Genomic DNA, 14,626 nt, shown 5'->3' with positions numbered 1-14,626 from the left:
AAACCAAAATAATATAAAAATAGGCTTAAATATTAAAGCTTATATTCCCATCTCTAAAAGCTAACCCATTCAGAAAAGGTCATGACCTGAGATTTAGTTTCTTCCCACGGGCTTCGATGAGCAGCATGATTTACCTTAGCTCACATACGGCTTTTTGTTCTGCCACAACATTAGGTTGAACGGCTCTAAGCAAAAAGCAGTAGGAGCTGAAAGCCGCGACTGACACTGTGTCACATATCCTAAAGGCACCACTCAGGTAAATACATCTGCACGTCAACAACACATGTATCAGCAGCTAAGTGCACAATAATACATTTGGTATTGCGAGTTACATAAGATAAAAACATTATATAAGGGAATAATAGCCAGAGTAAAACAAAAAGAAGTTTTCATTTGTGAATTTTTTTGAACATATCTGCAGTTTTTTAGGTTGAAATTTGCTGAAAAGAATCTCTTCTTAGAATGAGAGAACATTAGATGAGTTTAAACTCAGTGGGCAGTAGAGATGTCCCGATCCAGGTTTTTGCACTTCCGATCCGATACCGATATTGTTTTTGGACTTCCGATCCGATACCGATACTGGGCGATACCAGCCTATCCGAGCATGTATTTAAGTTTAAGTTAAAGTATTTAGCCTTAGTTGTAAGACTCATGTTGAAAAGGGTTTTAGTACTCTTGATAACATCTAGCCAGCTAAATTAGGTGAGATTGAATGAAACACAATGATTGGTAACAACAAACTTATCTGTTTATTAAGAGATAAACACAAACTGGACAAAATTATGAATAGCAATCTGAAATTGCACAGTGAACAGTAAAACCGTAAACAGTTAAAGGTGCAAGTATTACTGTAAGTTTTAATAAAAATGCAAAACAGGGGAATACTGGCGCAAAATAGTGGAATGGATCGTTTCAATCTGCGAAACTGGAAAATACGGACCGGATTTAAAAAAAAAAACTGGATCGGCAGTCTGGATCGGCATTTTACATGCTTTGCCGATACGCATTTTTTTGCCAATATCGGCGTCCCGATCCGATACGTGGATCGGATCGGGACAAGCCTAGTGGGCAGTGTGCCAATTAGTGGCATAAGCTTTATAATCAGATTCCATGAAGTAGAGGACTGCAGACAGACAGCAGAAAGCAACCACACAGAGGGAGTATTCCCACTCCTGCCTTAAGCCAGGCGTACACTGTGCGATTTTGGGGGCGATTTTCCAGTCGTGTGAGAATCTTTCGATTGGGCCGACTTTCAGCCTGATCATTCGTCGTGCAGTGTACAGGGCGTTACAAGGGGCGATCAGCATCTCACGACCACCTCCCGATCAGGAATCGTGACCGTCGTGGTAAATCGCTCAGCGCGCATGAGCAAACAAGTATTTTTCTTTTTCCTCTAAGATGTAAACACAGCAGCATGGCAGGGATGCAATGAGTGAAATGCAATCCTGTCTGTAAAATTGACAGGCCATAGTAGCCACGTTTGCTCAGCCATGTCTTTTTTCCAAATACGTCGTCTCCAGCTCCACAGCGAGCCGGTGCTTTAGTTTAAGGATCAGCTTAAGTGAGAACATTTACACTTTTAATTGGTGCAGTTTGCCTTCCAACAGAGATGTTAGAGCAGAACGATCATGCAGTTTAAACATTATTTTCAAGGGGCAGCAATGCTCCTTTATACTTTATTTTATGATCGCTTAGAAAAACATTTGATACTTCGGAGTTCAAACGTAGATGTGTCTCTTCGCTGCTTCCCTTCTCAGCGTTACCCGACAATACATTTTCAAACTCTTTATGGATTCATGCTTTTATTTGATTTTTCTTCCTCTTTTCCAATGCTCTGTTCAAATTGGGCAGCTGCGTCCCGCGAAGGCCAGATTCATTGCCCGTTTTATGTCATAGCGTTACCCGTTTCAAAGACTCCTCGTTATGCGGCAGACAAATGCAGTCTTCTTTTTGCCCGATTGGAAGGACAGACCTGGTGTATCCTTCATAGCCTTAGGAATCCGGTGATTTATTGCGAATGCAAGTCGACTGCCCCGAGCTCAGGGGGAGAAGGGAAATGGCGATGAACAGTGGTTGTTATTGTAAGTGCAGTTTGATATAATACAAGCATGTGAATAATTTTGTTGCAAATTAATGAAAATATTTGTTCTAAATGGTCAGTGAGTCATATATATTGCGGATAATGTTTGGTTTATTGAAAGGTTTTATCTTTCCCTGTGCAAATGGGTTTGGCTGACATTTAAGCACACAATATCTGTGCAGTGTGGGGACTATAATTCTGATATCTGCAATAACGGTTGCTGAGGTCCTCAACAAAGAAATGATGACAGAAAACAGTAGTAAGAAGTTCGGCATCCATTCTTTGCCTGCTCTATGACTAAGGCTGTGTCCGAATGTGGGAATGTAATCACTTTACTTAGCACTATATAGTATACCATTTTAGATGAGTGTCCGAACATCTAGTGGATGAAAAAAGCAGTAGACTCAAAATTTCCCACAATGCACCTTGAAAAGAATTGATTATCCATGGTCCTGAGACGAGCAGATATATTCCGGAATTGTTTGTCTGGAGAGTTCTCCTCGCAAAGCATTATGGGATTTGTTGGCACAGGCACAGTGCGGGGAGGCGGAGTCACTTGATCAACAGGAAGCGAAAAGTAGTGATCATCTGTCCCCATAGTCAGTTAACCGAGTTCACCATAAAATCCACCATATAGTCCTCACTCTTTATAGTGATTGAGGGATTAGGGGTCAAAGCAGATGTTGGGACATAATCTAAACTGTTACGGTTGCTAGGCGACAGAGCGTACACCGTGTGTGGGGCGGTGAAATCACGAAAAAGGCTGGACCTGAATCTACAGCCAAACTGTTCTGGCCTCCTTATTTTGGCAGCCTTCAAAGGAACCAGTCCAGGTAGGTCGGATCCTTCGGAGGAGGCAGTCACCGAAATCGAACACAGCCCTACCCTAACGATCTGCTTTTAGACCACATTCTCACTTCTTGCTTTTGGTAGACTGGGAAGGAAAGATATTAACCAGCAAACAAACTATGGAGTGGGTTCAGTCTCTGCATCCATTAGGGGTGTAAAGACTGGTAGCTGTAACGATGCCAGAGGATCTGTTTCCAGATTCTGGGCTGGATTTACCTCGGCATTATGTGCTCCACAAAACAAACTCTGGCGTGAAAGCGCTGGATGTCTTCAGCAGATTAATTGGTTATTTTTAAGGAAAGTTCTTTATTATATGCCTGTCCAAAAATCAGCCACACTGGATTACCTTAGTTAGCGGGAAGCGGGTAAATCCTCGCACTGTTTGCATGGGAGTATTACCAACATTTTTTTACCAATTGGATCTGATGCATAGTGGACCAACAACTTTCATGTAAAACAGATTTTACTTAAGTTGCATATGCTATAATATAGAGCAAATCCTACACACTCATTTAAAAACTGTTATGGTTAAAACTTTCCTTTAACCATCAGGCTGGAATCAATGAATATTTCACACCAAGGTCAATGCTGTAAACACTACTTACACTCAACTTAATCAGTGCTTTGCGTCATATTTTATAAGCTGCCAATTGGTAGGATCTTTTATAGTCATTTTAACTACTGGAGAAATTCCCCTCTGCTTTGCTTCCTCGCCTCAGTGCAGTTAACAGACCACCTCCAAATTTAGCGTCCCTTATCTCAGAACAGGCAGCATTCCTGACACAAACATATCCAAGACATAAGCGGGTAATGATGGCTCACATGAAGCTGATTTTACAGTAGAACAAATCTAGAGCCTGACATAAAAAAATTCTGCCAAACTATTAATGATTTTTCACTGCATAAAATATTTCACATTTTAGATATTACATATTTTTTACGCTTTTGTTTTTAATTTTTTATGTAATTTTCCCTCCTTTTCTCATTTCTGTAACAAATTCAGCAAGATTAAAAGGGGTCAAATAAAAAACACGTAGCGTTTGCAATTTAAACACAACCTCTCCCCATAAAACCTTCAGGTAACAACATCCACTTGCTGAAATTTTAATGAAACATGCTTTCATTTCTACAGGTGTCATCCCACACGGTTCTCCTTATCCACAGAAAATGGTACCAACAAACTACCTGGGAGTCTTTAGAGGAAAAGGAGATGCTTTCAACTCTGTTTTCCTCCAAGACAAACATCTAAGCATCCTCCTCAAATGAAGGCTACCTTTGGGTGAGAGAGTGAACTCCATACTGACGTGCTTGAAAATCTCACAGACTTTGCCTTCAGCTCGGTTTTACAGAGAAAGTAGATGGTGACACTGACATGTGAAGGTGACATCCTTTAAATGTGGAATAGTGGGCCAGAAACTGGAAACTTTTCTGGTAGAGAGACTAAGGTGAGGACTATTGTTTATGATTTCAGATAAAGAAATGATAAACTTGTATAGACACAGCTAGCAAATAAGTTCCAACAGAAAAATAAAAGTTATGTGACTTATTTCTTTAAAACAGCAAAAACGGATTCCTTTTCAGGCTGTCTTTTTTTTGTTTTTCTCCCTTTCCCGTTCCATTAAGTATTGTGCAGGGAAGCAGCAACATTAAGCTCAGACAATGTCTCTGCAGAGTCGCCAGGCCAATTCAGGCTGCCTGTCCTGATGTGGCATTTATCAAAGCATTCACATGAAAGGATGTCTAGAAGAGGAATGAAGAGAAAGGAAGCTCTGCTCCAACCTACTCAGGCAAAGATGCATCAATGACATTTTATCCAAGCAGGAGAAGGAAACTCACACATTTAAACCACTAGATTATGCTAGCAAAGATAACCCATCTGCAAACTGCATCAAGATATAAATATCCAACTAATTAAAGCTGTATAGATGCCAAAAAATAAGGATTTATGTTACAGCTTAACCTCTCAAAACGATTTAAAGAGTTTACAAATAACTCAGAATGTATGAAAATTACACAGGTAAAATGTTTACCAATATATATGTTCTCCACAATTCAACCACCAAGTTCATTTTATGGACACAGCGAGCACCAAAGCACAATTAACACAATAAATATCAGCATGTCAAAATGTAGCATGACAAAGCAGCTATAAGAAGCAAGCATTTCTTAATAACTGCTGTTCAAAAACGACCTATTATTTTCGAGAATAAAAAAATTTGGGTATGCAAAACAGGTGAGAATTTTCCAAAATTAGGTGGATATTAAGAGGTTAAAAAAACTAATATTAATGATTATCCAGGTTTTTGTAAAGTATCTAAAAAATATTAAGAATTAAGCAGTAAACAGTCCATAGTGTTTTGTAGAAGACAGGGCTTGCAAGATGCATGATTCAAATATATGTAATTATTCCCTCGATGCCAATCTGTTCAAAGAAGCAGCCTCCCTCACTGAATGATCAGTGCTGCTTGGCAAACAGACTCCTTCACAAAGCAACAGTCTGTGGAAATGCTGAGGAAGCCAAAGAAACGGTCCTAATGGGGACAATTCTATCATCCGGAAGACTGCGAGTAAAATCCTGGGATCTGACACAGGGAAGGAACTGTGACATAGATGAGCCCCGACAGTCGAAGGGGGCTTGCAAACAACCATCCATGCAAATTCTGTTCAGTTCACCAATATGAATTCATAGGTTTTTTTTTGTAAACAATGTTTGGTGTTGGTAGTGTAACGGTGCTATCCATGCCTCAGCACTTCTCAAACAAATTGCTGAAAATAAAAAGAAACGTATGTGTACCAAGTTCACCATAATGAGTAGAAAAGAGAGGGCTTGGAATATGAATTAAAATGTATTTTTCCCCGTCACTTTAAACATTTCTGCTATATCACCATACCAAATGTTATCCTACAAACTACCTTCAATTATCCTGATTAGTTACAAAAAGTAAGTACAATTTCTATTATCAAACAGGTTATTTCAATTGTCTTTACATGAGGGGTCATGTTTTCTTAACAGACACAAATGAACATTCAGCAGCTTACCTTGTATAAAAACAGTGAAAACTAAAACTACAGCTTTAAAAAGGTAGCATGCAGTCTGGGAAAGCATCCCATCTGCTCTGCTAAATCTAGGATCATTTGCAATTGTGTATGCTGCATTATAATTTCTTATACAGCTCTATTGAAAGATGGGCATTTTTTTTTTACCGTTAAAAGCATCAAGCATTATAAATATCTGTAAAATGATGAAAGAACATTAAGGGAAAAGTATTTGGTATCAAATTACTTGCCATTCATACTGCAGGTATTTCTCCCTCATAGACAAGGACTAGTAAAAAGGTTATAGCTCCTGGCTGCTCTTGTCCCAAACTAAAGAAATGCAATTCTCTCATCTCACTAGCTGCCCTCGCTTCTTGTCTTAACCCTAAAGGTCCAATTAGTTACATTTGCTCGACTGCAAAAACTGGGACAGATGGTCAGACAGGAAAAAAAATAAAAAGATAGTGATGCCAGAGGGAGCTCTTATTAAAGTGCATACATCCTAAAGTAGAGGGGCCAAACATGAACACCAGGATGCAAAGAATTTTCAGCAGAATCGTACAACCACTACAACTCTTGCTTTACTTTTGAGAGGAAGGGTAGATTATAAGTATCGGGAAAGACTTCAGAATTGCATGAAAAGTTATGGAAATACTGTAAAAATTGGCCCCGTTTCTGAGGATAAACACTTCCAGAAACAGAACAAATAGTCATGGCAAACTAAAGAGGACGTGAAAAACTTCTCACCCCATTCTCATTGTGCTTCTCTCCAGTGTTTCCACCTCTACGAGTGGTTTGATCCTGAGACTGCTGACTCCCTGCAAAACAAATAATTGACGGCGACCATTACAAAACAAAAACACAAGTGTAAAAACACAAACAAGTGTACGGATGAGTCCACACAAAACAGCCAAGATAATACTCAACATGTGGAACAGATGAACAGAATTACTGAGAAACTTATATGCAGTAAAACATTTGTATATGGAAAAGCATTAAAATGTCAGCAGAGATGAATGTGTGATTTATTCACCTGTTTTACTGCTCCTGTTAACAGTTCGTAAAAACATCCTCAACATCTTTATTTATATTTTGAGTCAAAACTTTTGCAATCCTAAAAATGATGTGCTAGATATGTAACATTATATTTTAATAATTTAAAAACAATTAAGATTAACAAATGTGACAAAATGTGTAAATGTATGATGTATAATTAAAGGATAATATCTGAATTCCCTATAAATTATAAATGTAACAGAAAAAAATCCCAATTAATTGCTTGTAGCAACACCAGCCACTCATTCACAAGACAACAAGTCATATAAGTTATAAATACAGATAAAAATCATTAAAACTTTAAACAGACAAACATTATTTTGACATGTTTCATAAATAATAAAAGTTTTCTCATAGAATAATGTCATTGGTTTACAAATTATAATGCTTAGAAGCAGGCTGTCGGTAACTGGCTTTAACGAAAACACCCAGAGACATTCTGGCTGTCAGATATTACAAAAAGCAGCTGAACCAGAACACAACTGTCCTTTCTCAGGGCTTATGATATTTATCAGCATAATGATTTTGATGTTCAACAACAGAAAACAGCTAAACACATAAAACAGACCCAGAACATTCCAGTAACCTTCTATTGACAGAGGCGTCCATCACAAAAAGCAAAGTTAGAGTCAGGAATTTCCCCTACTTATAAAGAAACCCCCTTAGGGTCTGGATAGAAATGAAAGAGCCAGACAGTACACACCTTGATCACTGCTCTCAGTGGGAGAATCTTCATGGCGGAGAAAGAATTTGACTTCTTGTTTTCGAGGCCCCCACTTCTGTAGATGTTCATACATCATGTGCTCAAATGGGATTGCTCGCTCTGGAAAGCAGAAAATGTTATGGATTTACTCAGTCAGCATGGTTGTAGGTTGTGTTCATGACTTGATATTGACATTGTTTGTGGTACTTTTTGTGTACCAAAACGTCAACACAGACGATCAATGAAATAATTTCAAGGCCGCCTGCATAAAATAGTTTTCATCTCTGCCATTCGACTCTAGTGCTGCTCAGTGACTGAGGGAGAAAACGGGAGGAACGTATAAAGTAGAACGACTGAGAGCTGGAACAGTGGTTTTGTTATGGACACCTGGTGAAGTTATCCCGGATTAAGATGCAGCTATGCCTTCAAATTATGCCACAGCTTTTTGTTTCAACCCCTTAAGGACGGCGTCAACTTAGCTGCTTTCAGTGTGGGTGAAACAGGTCAGAATCAGTGGAGCGTCTTTTCTGTGCTTGGAACATTTTGAGAATGTTCCCCCATTGAAAGGGTCACTTGGTTGTTCAGTGAACAACCAAGCAGCTGCTAACAGCCCACCTACGGCTTTCTCCCATGGGAGGAGAGAGAAAATTAGCTGGTCTATGAGCCAGACACAGATGGATTGTTTTTAAGAACCTGCTAACGCCACTCCCAGGACTCTAACTTCCAGTTGCACATACAAGCAAAGAGGTTAAGCTGAGAGAAATAAAAAAAAAAAATATTCAGAAATAAACCATAGGCTAATGTGGAGCTTAAATCATAGATTGTTGCTTTCCAAGACGATGACATTAAAGCTAATTGTTATTAGCATCTGTAGTAACGCAGTCAGAGGCTAACTTCATGGTAATAACGTGGCTCTATGTTCTTTATTAGGTGTTTTATAGGTCTGTGGTTTAAACAGAAGGTTAAGAGGAATTAATTAAGGATTTTGTTTTTTAAACTGAGGTGGAGGAGGGGGGTTGGGGATGGGGTCATCTCACATCATTTTTGGGCTGGAAACAAGCAGATCTGACAACCCTGGCAGTAATGGACGCCAGAGTTGTTAGCTATACTTTTAAGATATAGCAGATGATTTCTTATACCAGTGGTGGAGGATTTATTTCAAAATAATAATATATACTAATTTAAGAGTTTCATAAATCAATAACTGGTTATATAATCTGTAACATAGGCATAGTAAGCCGTGTTTCCAATGTTGCTGCTGCGGTCACGTTAGCCGTCACCCTCTGGCTCGAAGGCTCTGTAGGCTAGAGGTCCGATCTGGATGTTTCTGACCTGGAAGATGTGATGCCACCATATTCCTCAGCATCAATACCTTCTCCTGAGCTGAACTGGCTGACGGTTCAACCACAAAAACCAATTCCAGACTAGATGTTCAGGAACAATCATCGTTTCCATCCATCTCCATTACAGAATGCTGAGCTAGCTCCAAAAGGGTTCTCCCTCTGAGGTTCAGCGCACAGGGATAGGTTTTTACTGGCTATAAATCAAAGTACTACTAGAAGCCACTAAATATAGGATATTTATATTAAAAAAAATAAGCCTGTTTGATTCATAATAACTCGGAACCTGCTGGAAGGTCCTACTGCGTCATTTTAATGAAGCAACATGAAATCAATACTGCATCACTACTAAATTATTATGGATCTTAACATTACAGGTTAAAGTGTGTAAAAGGATTTTTTTGTTTAGTCGCTGGATATTTCCACTTTTTGTTTGGATGAAGACATAAAGACGGCACTCTGACCAAACACGGTGTGCTGGTATGGTTGTGAAAGCCCTAATGACTGAACTTAAAACAATTTTTCCTAAAACAAATATTCTCCTGTTTCATGCTGTCGACTTCACTAAGGTAATGCATGCATAACTTAGCCTAACTCCATATTAATATCTGGTATGTTTTCTTGAATAGAAATAAAGCTATATTATATTGCTGAGCATGGGCGTGCAGGTGGAGCACTGGTTAGCGTGCGCGACCCATGTACGGAGGCCTTAGTCCCAGACGTGGCCAACCCAGGTTCAAATTCGACCTGTGGTGCTTTCCCGCATGCCTCTCCCCCTCTCTTAAATCCCCTTTCCTGTCAGCCTACTGTCAGAAAAACAAGCCACTAGTGCCGTAAAAACTCAAAATTACTGAGCATGAGAGAAAATTGTCACACTCAGCAAAAATAGGATGCAGGTTATCATTTTCATGCACTAATTAAAAGTAGCACGGCCTCAACTGATCTTACCGTTGCCTCTCCAGACCTCAGCCAGGTGGCAGCCGCTCTCGCCAGGTTCTTTGCAGAACTCCACAACGTCACGACATGTGGTCTCAGGGGTGATGGGAACCTCAGCTGCGGCCTGCTCCCCGTCGCTGAGGTACACTGTCAATATCATCTGAAAGATATACAGAAGCGGCCCGAATGAGTGACAAATAACCCAGCGGACAAAATGCAGAAAACACAAATCCATAATGTAGCCAACAGTCACAGAAGCTGTTATTGTCTGATGATGTGTTTGAAACCTCACTATGCTGACGCTAGATTATGTAGCAGACCATCCATGAATGATAGTTTGAGCTGCTGATAGACGCAAGCCTCTGCCTGCCACTTTTCTGTTTACATAGATTAGGGCCTGATATAATGTTGAACTTTAGGCTGGTAGCTAACGCATAATAATGTTTCTGCCTGTCTCTATAAAGATGATTCATTGAAAACATTCCCATAAAAATAGAAACATTTAGTTAAGGGCTACAAAGAAGCTAAAGTGAGAATTGAACCTCCAAAAATAGTTCAATAGAAAGATAAGCATAGTGTTCAAATATAACCATGAATACATAAACCAAAATATTCTTACAATAAAAAAAAACATAAATGTGGAAACTCCAGAGAGTACCCAGAGAGAGCCAAAGTATGTCAGAGGAGAACATGCAAACACTTGCTGCAAGGCAACAGAGCTACAACTGCACCATTGTACAGCCCTGTCTAAACAAATGCATTTCTTTTCAAATAACATGAATAGAGATTCAGTCAGAGGGAATTCCTTTTAGCTACTAATGCCACAGGTTTCTGCCCATACCTGAAAGTCAAGCCACACAACAGGTAATTATGGACCTCCTATTATTCTAAAAAGTATCAGGAAATCCAAAGGAGAGGAAATTCCTCCCACTCACTTTCGTCATCACCGCTGCTCAAGCCTTTCATTGGCTGAGACAAAATACATATCCGCGATAGAAGTTCCCATCATTTACAAAACCATAAAGATGGAGAGAAACGAGTCTGTATGATGTGTGATCGATAGGCGGTCTTAGGGTATGGATAGGCAATTGTAATGAAGTGAACCAATTTAAATGAGAGAAATCATGAGAGTAGGGGCGTGATTAATATTTTTCATTCAATTTTAGTTTAATCATTTTTTTTTTATTTCCATCATAAATAGCTTCCAAATAATTACCTCAGAGGTAATTATTTTAAGTTTGTAATCAAACCATTAATAGGCATTTATTACTGTTTACAACCAAATAGCACTAATCATGATCTTATATTTTGGCATGCATCCTTTTTCTATTTGGTCTAATTTAAGCAAGATATGATAATAAAATCCACAATTTTTTTCTTTTCTTGATTTATTTAAACAGTCAATAACCTTGGAATTTAGAGGAATAAAAGGTGATTTATTTGCTCAAAGACCAAATACGCACAAATGATATAAGCTTAATTATTCTTTAGGCCCGTGTGTTTTCTTGCTGCTGTAGTAACATGTTTTTTGAATTAGTATTACAGGTAACACAGCAATTAAGATGAAAGACTGCCTCTATGTTAAATTTGACAGGTTTAATTTCCAGTTTTATAAAATAATTCTGAAACAATAATCTGAACAAACTCAATTTTTGCAATTATTCAGATTAACATTTCAGAATCAAGTTAAGCTCAGCAGCACTGTTGTATGTTATTTACATTCAAGTCACTGAGCTACCTTTAACTGTATCCAGGAGATTTTCAGAGACAAAGTGACTCAGAATTTCAATTTCAATGATGCAGCTATCCGATTCATTGACATTTTCAGCAGCGGCCTAAATAAACCAGTGTGATCATTTGTTCTTTGAAGCCTGACTAAAACAACCAGAAGCCCATAGGCACATGCAAACATATATATTTTTTAGGCTTGTCTTTACAATTCCAATAGAACAGAATCGAATTTGATGTAGCTTCCAACTGAGCTAACCTCAGACAAGTTTTACATTTTTACAGACAAGTTAAACATTAAAGGTAAAAATATAATAAGATTAATGACAATAGTAAAAAGAAAAAAAAACACTATACTGCAATTTTATTATTAAAAAAAGTTTTTTTTTCTGTTGGAGAATACTTTCAGATAAGTCCAGAAGCTCAAATAAACAAATTAAGCAATAATTGTATAACCTCAGTTTGAGAGGGAATGCTGTGCATTACTCTTTGTTCACATCTTTTACAATTTCTAGAGTAATAGCATTGTAATTATTCTACAATTCATGACATAATAATTTTCTGCCAGAAAACAGACATACAAATATTCATCAAAACCAAAAATGTCTTCAAGATTAATTAACTCAATTACAAGTGACAAAGAAATAATTGAAAATCAGGTAAAGGATAACAGAAGCCCAGGACCCCGGTGAAGGACCATGGGAGAAATACCAACCGCCCTCACTAAGTTGCGACGGCCAATACTCTTGTTTCTCTTCGCCGCCCTCCGTTTCCTCTTGATCTTCTTTTTTGGTAGCGGCTGCTGTCCCTTTGCCCAAATGGGGCTCTCCTTGGAGAGGCTAACAAGGCCACGCAGCATTATATTCACAAACCTCTTCATCATGGCGCTGCTGCTTTTTGCAGTCGTGAGACTTAATCGTTATGCCATCGCGAGCAGACCTCTAAAGCTGACAGCGGTGCGTGCATTAGGAAATGCTGCAGAGGAGACTTGGAAGGAAGAGAAAAAACAGAGCTGGATGTGCAGGTCTGTGAGGGAGGGAGGGATGGATAGATGGATGGATGGGGGAGAGGGAGTAAGTGAATAACTAGCAGTAAGAAAGAGAGAATGAACAAGAGAGGAGGAAAATGACAAGAGTTTCTGACAGGAAAGTGTGGCTGGGATATGCTGCTGGTAGCTACTTAGAGTGCAGCTGTGGCATCAGGCATTAATGGAACGGGATCAGCCTTTTATGGCTGAACACGTATAGCAGCCTTTTACAACCTAAAAGTAAAAAATAAAAAGGAAAACCTGACGAATTACTGAAAATCTTCAGATGATCAAAATATAATGCTGAAGAATGTCATCAAATGTTACTAATTTGGGTTGATGTTAAAGATGTATAAAAATAACTCAAATACGAATAACAATTGTGGAAAGGATAAACAAGCCAATAAAAAAAGCCTAGGATCTATTAAATGTTTAGGTAAGTCACACCACAGTGTTAGTCTATTCTATAAACAGGTTTTACTCTGCATACATTACCAATCAGTTTTAAATATGCATCACATAAATCAGTATAAAAAAAATAATAAATCCCCAAGCATCATTTCATTGTTTCCATTAACTGAAATACTAACCCTGTTTTGGAGCTCTTGACTTGACTCTTATATGCTTTATACTTACCTGCTAAACACTTGGACTGGCCTATCTAATGGTCTATCTTCAGTTAGGTTTCGGAAAATTAAAATGGATAGAACCAAATAATATTGGTTGAATAGCAGCGCACACATAGGGAAACAATTGGCATACTTGCCCATAGGAGACATTGCAGCTATTGGACAGTAGCCACTCTAGATGAGTTTTTGGAAAACCATCACTTTTTAGCAAATGACAGATGCCACACAGAAAAAAAAAAGAGCTTCACCTGTAGTACCGCAGGAACCAATAATATCTTAACATACCAACAAAACCTGCACTCAAAGCCTAATCTACATCAATTACAGAATTGAGTGCAGCAAAGCTTTGCATCCATATAGAATTCATAATGACTTTGTTAAGGGTCTCAAAGGGTTTGGCATGGAGGTCAACTTAAAAAGAAGAAACACCCTAATTTTAATAATCTCCCAGCTTGCTTTAATTTTGTAGTCTTGCTACCATAACCTGGCAAGCTAGGTTCCGATCAAAATATTTTCCGATTTAGAAGGGACAATCAGCAGAACCTTATGTTCCTCTCTCAAAGATTAAAACACAAATTTTGACCAAACAGATTTGATAGCGACAGCTACACGTACGTACTCCTGGGATGCCATGTTTGTTTTGGTTTGGCTGTGGGCTCGATAAACTTGGTTTCTTCACCGCTAAATGTCCCACCTCATATCATAAAACTGCAAGTGGATTATGTCACCCATTTTGGGTTGGTCCTGAATGGTTAAAGTGGGATAAGACAAATTCAAGCGTGTTTGCAAATGCACAAATACCACCAGAATTCAGCTTGAATGAGAAATTGTTTGTGCTAGGATGAAAGCAGGAAAAGCTGTTTGGTTGCAGCGGCAACAGCTGGTGGAAAATAGAACTTGTCCAGTTCAAAATTAAGATAGAATAGTAAGATATTATAAAGATTCAATCACAAAACCTTAAAACTAGACTAGACAAACATGTCCGTGGAGAAACAGCTACCATTCTGGTCCTTAATGAAACATCAGTAGTTCAGACTAAGACTTATGGTTCTGCCAGAAGGTCCAAAAGAAAGAAAGAAAGGCTTTCTTCAAACTATTAAAAAAAAAAGAGAAAATAAAAACCTTTTCTTTTTTAGATGTTGTGAATTGGTGCTATATAAATAAACTAAATTGAATAGAATTTTGAATGGCTACCCCCCTCAATTGATAGTTATCAATTATCAATTATAGTTATCTTGAAAA

At 38.4% G+C, this 14,626-nt stretch overlaps 1 protein-coding gene across 4 annotated transcripts in view; it reads right to left on the bottom strand.

Moving 5' to 3' along the window:
* ppp1r13bb (protein phosphatase 1, regulatory subunit 13Bb) overlaps positions 1-14,626 on the bottom strand; it is a 31,566-nt gene that overhangs the window by 13,898 nt on the left and 3,042 nt on the right. For all 4 annotated transcript variants that reach the window (XM_038287479.1, XM_038287480.1, XM_038287481.1 and 1 more), the window contains exons 3-5: positions 10,013-10,160; positions 7,725-7,844; positions 6,713-6,783 (exon numbers count right to left, since the gene is read on the bottom strand). In XM_038287479.1, coding sequence (XP_038143407.1) covers positions 6,713-6,783; positions 7,725-7,844; positions 10,013-10,160 — 339 coding nt within the window. The remainder of the gene's footprint in view (positions 1-6,712; positions 6,784-7,724; positions 7,845-10,012; positions 10,161-14,626) is intronic.

This window comes from Cyprinodon tularosa, unplaced genomic scaffold (assembly GCF_016077235.1).
Source record: "Cyprinodon tularosa strain WSP-4 unplaced genomic scaffold, ASM1607723v1 ctg24, whole genome shotgun sequence".
NCBI lineage: Eukaryota > Metazoa > Chordata > Actinopteri > Cyprinodontiformes > Cyprinodontidae > Cyprinodon > Cyprinodon tularosa.
Note: the sequence above shows the minus strand (reverse complement) of the source record. Positions and strands in the feature narration are given on the sequence as shown.